General features: G+C 64.6%; 2 protein-coding genes across 2 annotated transcripts in view; both read left to right on the forward strand.

Moving 5' to 3' along the window:
- Positions 1–920: 920 nt before the first annotated feature.
- Positions 921–1,958, forward strand: EMIHUDRAFT_452804 (hypothetical protein; the record flags this gene model as incomplete). Its single annotated transcript, XM_005762110.1, has 4 exons — positions 921–1,325; positions 1,401–1,640; positions 1,713–1,764; positions 1,846–1,958. 4 exons carry the CDS (start codon positions 921–923, stop codon positions 1,947–1,949), a joined length of 801 nt encoding a protein of 266 aa, XP_005762167.1. The 3' UTR covers positions 1,950–1,958.
- Positions 1,959–4,536: 2,578 nt separating this feature from the next.
- The window catches only part of EMIHUDRAFT_452805 (hypothetical protein), a gene marked incomplete at both ends in the record, with an annotated part of 3,325 nt that continues 2,018 nt past the window's right edge, over positions 4,537–5,843 (forward strand). The window contains 3 exons of the mRNA XM_005762111.1: positions 4,537–4,768; positions 4,967–5,013; positions 5,135–5,505. Coding sequence (XP_005762168.1) covers positions 4,537–4,768; positions 4,967–5,013; positions 5,135–5,505 — 650 coding nt within the window. The remainder of the gene's footprint in view (positions 4,769–4,966; positions 5,014–5,134; positions 5,506–5,843) is intronic.

Here is a 5,843-nt window from a genome sequence, read left to right on the forward strand (position 1 = left end):
TCCCGTCTTTGGGGCCTGGAGCCTGTTCACGCGCGCGCGAGACGTGCAGACAGGGTTGCCAGGTGAGAGCGAATGGCGCGGTTCACGCCTCGCACAACAGAGAGAGAGATGCGCTCTGCATGGTGGGACATAAAAGAAAGCGAGTACTTGGGCGAGTAGGCCGTGCGGTCGACGCTGCCGTGCGCGACTTTGCGCGCGAGGCGGCGCAGCTTGAGAACGGCGGTGGGCGAGAAGCCGCCGCCGAACGTCTCGTGGAGCAGCAGGTTGAAGTTGTTGCGCTTGACAAAGATCGCGTCGTGGTAGAAACCGCGATGCGCCTTGACGTAGCCGTGGCCGGTCTTGTGGGAGAAGGGTTGGCCGGGCTGCCCGCGCGCCTTGCAGCCCATGTTTAGGCGGCGGGCCTTCTCTTCGGTGTTACCAAAGGCGTAGGAGTGGCCAACGGAGGCGGGCGTGCCGCCGCTCGAGGCGTTGCCAACGCCCGCCGAGGAGGTCTTGAGGAGGGGCGTCCAGAGCTTGACTTCATTCACCTCATTTAGGATGTGCGACCATGAGAAAATAAACAAATCCAAAATCCAAATCGCAAACATACAATGTGCATGCACATGCACAACAACAACAACATGCACATGTGCACATGCACATGCACATGTGCATGTCCAGAGAGAGAGAGATTTTTAGCAATTTGTTGTTGTCATGTCCATGGACATGAGAGAGAGAGAGATTTTTATTCTTTCTTCTTGGACATGTACACATGCACATGTGCATGCAGAAACCCAAATGGCCGATAGGATATTTGTTTTGTTGAATGATGTCAACAGCACACAGTCAACTTCCAAGCCCGCGAGAGCGTAGCAAAAAGAAAACCGAGGAGGGCGGCTCGTTCACCTCCGGCGACCGAGCTCTTGCGGGATATATTGCACATGCTGGTCCCCCTCGTCCTCACGGTGCTCACGCAGCCCGCCCCGCTGGCAACGGAGGCGGTCTCCGTGCAGCCCACACCGCCGACAGAAAGGGCGGCGGGAGAAGCGGCACCGCCGACCGAGAAGGCGGCGGGAGAAGCGGCACCGCCGACCGAGAAGTGGATATCCTCATCATGCAGCTTGTCCGGCTGCGTGCACACGAACTACCTGACCGGCACCACCACGGCACACGACTTTAAAGGCGGTAAGGTCACTACGAATCACTGGACAGGCGAGACCACCGCGAGCAACCACCAGGGCTCCATCACCAGCAACAAGTACACGGGCGACTGGAAGGCGCACGGGTGCAACAGCTGGGGCTGCGGGACCTCCGGCGGCAACCACCGCACGGGCGACTACTGGTCCGTACCTCACCCTGCTCCTGGTGGCAACCCTACAGTGTGTTGCATGGCTATGACCGCCTCGTGCATGGCCTGCCAGAAGGGCGTGAGCCTCAGCGCCTGGTGCGCGGCCCACCCTGGCTACGCGGGCTGCCCGACCGCAGTCTTTCCGCGCCCAGGCATGCCGGGCGGCAACCCTACCATTTGTCAGCTAAAATGGGCGCAGTGCGGCGGCAACTCCTGGACTGGCGCCACCTGTTGTGAAGCTGGCTCCGTCTGTACTGCATCAAGCGCCTGGTACAGCCAGTGCAAGCCATCCCGCAACTACCTTCACAAGATTGTGCGCCCTCTCCACCGCCTCAACGCACCCTCCCCCCTCCCCGCCCTGCGTGAATGTACCTCCGCACTGTAGGACGAGGCCGGCGAGCTGGTCGCAACCCACGCCGGCGTCTTCGCCGCAACCGGTGCCGCAACGGACACACCGCGAGCCGAGGCTCCACGCACGCTAGCAGCAACACTAGCCGCGAGTGCACCGAATACTGTAGGCGCCTTTGCCGCCGTCTTCTTGGCCGTCGGACTCTTGCGCCGCTCGCGCGCCAGCAGGCCAGAAGCGGCTACGGCCGAGGCGCCAGCCGTGCAGCTGGTGTGAAGTGAAGGCGGCGGCCGCACGCGACGACGTGCGATTTGCGATAAGGAGGGAGGCGTGGGGGTTCGTGTCTGCCTTTGTGGCCTCTCTGAGTAGTGTGTGGTACATGCGCTGAGCACCAGCCGGCTCGGGGTTTGCCTGCCGCGGGCGGCGGGGAGCCGGGGTCACAAGAGGGCGTGGCCCACGACCCGCCGGCACTGTTCTCAGTTCTGTGCGGCGCTGCGGCCGCGCCGGAGGTGGGGCGTGGGGGTCGAGTCCGCCTTCTGGCGCCCGGCGCTCTGCGATGATGTGAAAATTGTGACCAAGATCCGCTGTGATCAAGAGGAAGTAAGCTCGTAGGGGGTCTGCACCATGACTCGCGCCAAAACGCTCTACCTACCTATCCCCAGGCCGCGCACGGCGCAGCGAAGCGAAAAAAGACGAAAATAGGGGGTACCTACCTTGACGCTTGAGGGCCCTCTGGGGCGGTCAAAACCGGACCTACCAACCTATTGCATAGGGTGTCACCGGTCAACAGACCCCCTATCTGGCTAGGAGCCGGAACTTGGCCTTTATACGTTTTTCTCGCCCAGTACTATCTATATTCTTTTCCCGTATTCTTTCCGTATTCTTGTCCCAAACAGGGTCTATATTCTCGAATATGCCAAGAATACAGCTCCAAATCGGGCCTATATTCTCAAATATTCTTTATATTCCCGCTGAAAATCGCTGAAAATCGCTTCGAAAAAGAATATAGAATCGGAAGAATAACGTATAAAGGCCAAGCCGGAACCCAGCGGCTCCGAGGGCGACACCCAAGGGGCGCGGACTAACCCTCGGAGACCCGTGTTTACTTTGCGGCCCTTCCCTGCGAACGCGCACCCCCCAGGGCTAGGGCTCTCTTGCCCGCAACCCGATGCCAATAATCTGGCCCGCTGGGTGTGCTTCTTAGCCTGAGTTGGCAGGAACGGCAACTGGGGTCCGTTCTGACTAGTACATGTAACACGTTCTGGCCCTCGCCATTCTGATCATTCCTGGAACACCCTCGGACCGACCCAGGTGGCCGGCCGGGTAAAACCCGGGTATACCCGAGAATTCTCAGGTATACCCGATACATACCCGGAGCGCGCGCGTCGCTATGGCGCCCTATCCCACAGGCACGTGCGCCAACTGCACCAACCACGGTGTGCTCAAGTATGCGCGCCGCACCATGTGTACCCGCTATGCCAGAAGGCGGCCACGGCGGAGCGGCGTGGCGCGCCTCGCCGACGGCGGAGGAGACGACGCGGTCGTGCCGACATACTGCTTCGAGATCAAGGAGGTGATTGGCATGCGCTTCGCCGACCCTGAGCGGCTCGTCGGGAAGAAGCGGCGCAATGAGCTGGCCGCGGCGGAGACGTCGCTGTGCTGCCTCACCCGCGGCAAGTTTGGAGAGGACCAGAATGACGACGGCTTCCGATTGATACGCGCTGGGTCGAGCTCGAGGAGCTGTACGACAACTGCGGCAAGCAGAACCTGAACCGGGCACTCATGTGCCTATCACAGTAGCCCGAGGACGGGGGGGGGGGCGGGCCTCACCCGGGGCTCACCGGGGCCCGGCCGTCCCCGCCCCCTCCCTCACCTGCCCCACCCAGGGGCCTCACTCGCGATGCGCTGTCCCGGGGGGGTAGCTCGCTGCCCGACCCAGCCAGGGCGCAGGGGCACCACGGGCGGGCCACAGCCCACGCGCACGCGGCCCCGTACCTACGCCTACCGGCTACCGCGCGCCCCCGGCCCACCAGCGCCACGCCTAAAAGATTAAGAATTCTACCCCCTGAAAGGCGCGCTCCGGACGAAAGAGCAAAGCTGAATGGGCGGGTCGGGTGCCGCCGGGGTGGCGGGTGGGGGGGGTGGGGGCACCCGGGGCGCCTCTGAGGAGCTCCGCCCCGCCCCTGCCCCTCACTGCCCCGGGGGTGGGGCCTCACCCGCAGCCGGCGCGTCCCGGGGTGGGGTCTCGGGGTGAGTTCCGGGTGAGGCCCGCCCCCCCCCCGTCCTCGGGCTACTGTGATAAGCACATCAAGAGGCGTACCGCACGGCGGAGAAAAAGGCGGCTGACGAAGCCATTGTCGGCTTTGAAGAGGATGACGAATAGGAGGCGGCATAATCGTGTGGTGAGTGCTTTGAGTGGGTGGCTGTCCCGTATTGCATATAAGGGCTGTTTGTTTGCTACCCCGCCCCCCTGTGCCCTCCCTCGCGGTGTCCTGCGGGTCTCAGCGCCTCAGGCGGGCCCAGTGGCCGGTGTTCTGAACGTTCAAAGAACGCATTCCGAGCCTTGCCGTTCTGATCATTCCCCTTACCTTGCCAACTCAGTTCTTAGCCCCCCGGCCCTGGATGTGCGGTTGCTGACTGCACTCCAAGGACCAACCAACCAAGGTCCAACCAAGCAAGTAAGTGCTCCAAGTGCCCCAAGGGTGGGAGGACGGCACACGCCGCCACGACACAGAGATTTCCGTCGTCCTCTGCCTCATCGCTCTCTTCGGCTCATCGCTCTCTTCGTGTGAAGGGCGACTGATGCGCCGAGGTCTTTGCCAAGAGATAGATGATGTACACGAGCAACGCACAAACAATGTTCATGGTACCGCCGACGCTGGCTGCGCCCCAGCAGCAGCTGGGACAGGTCGTCGTCGCGCCGCAGATTGCCGCGCCGCTTGTGGCGATGACCACGCTTGACCCTCGCTTCCAGCCGCTGCCGCTGCAGCCCGGCGAGACTGCATTTTACCCGAGCGGCGAGAGGAAGCGGGCAAAGCAGGCGAGGAACATAGCCCGCGCCCTCCCTTATCGCTCTCAAACTCTCGCGCTCGCGCGTTCGCTCTTGCTCTCAGAGGGAGGGCCCTCGCCCTCGCCCTCGCCCTCCCTCTCGCCCGCCCTCGCCCTCGCCCTCGCCTTCCATGTCGCCCCTCGCCCTCGCCCGCTCTCGCCCTCGCTCTCGCCCTCCCTCTCGCCCGCGCCATTTTGCCGCCGCCCTCAACGCCTCCGACGACGTCCCCACGTCGCCCCCGCAGGCGTGCATGGCGTGCTGGAGGGCCAAGCTCCGCTGCACGATGCTCCAGTGCGGCTCGTGCCTCTCTTGCGTCGAGCGCGGCCGGCCGTGCATCCCCCGCGTTCGCATGAAGCGGCGGCAGACCCGCGAGCGCCCGCCCTACCCGAGCCTCGACCTGGCCCGGGCGCAGGAGGCGGCGCTGCAGTCTTTGCCGCCGCTGCCGCCGCTGCAGCCCATGCCGCCCTCGGCCGTGGGCCTCGAAGACTTGTGGGGCGGCGCACAGGGTCTTCAGCCCGGCGCCGCCCCCAACTCGCCGACGGTCGGGGCGGGGGCGGGCATGCCGGCGGTCGCGCCCGTGGCCGCGCCCGACCAGGCGTCGCTGACCGCTGCGCTCTGCTCGTCGTACTCGATGCACCTGCAGCGGTCGCTCGCCGATTCGATGTCCCTCTCGCGGATGCTCGCTGTGCACGACGGCTGGCGCGGCGGCGGCTCCACCGACCTGAAGGTGCAGGCGGCCGCGATGATGTCGGGACAGCTCGCGGGCGCGGCGGCGGGCCAGGCGTCGATGCAGGCGGCGGCGCAGGCGGGGATGATGCATGCGGCGGCGCAGGCGGCGGCGCAGGCGGCGGCGGCGGCCCCTCATGGCGGTGTCCCCCTCTCGGATGCCAGCTCGGTCGCCGTCCTGGTCGCCTCTCCTCCTGACCCCGTCGCGCCGCCCCCCCTGTTCTCGCAGCCTCTCCTTTCGCAGGAGCTGCGTCTCTCCCTACTTGACGCCTCTGCAGCGCGTGGTTCATTCACTGGTGCAGTGGTCTTCTCCGCAGGTCCCCACCCCGGTGGCGCCCCCCTGCGGCGCCGCTTCTCCCCTCTGCACTCTCGGGGGTTCCTATTAAAACGACGTT

This window comes from Emiliania huxleyi (genome assembly GCF_000372725.1).
Source record: "Emiliania huxleyi CCMP1516 unplaced genomic scaffold EMIHUscaffold_69, whole genome shotgun sequence".
NCBI lineage: Eukaryota > Haptophyta > Isochrysidales > Noelaerhabdaceae > Emiliania > Emiliania huxleyi.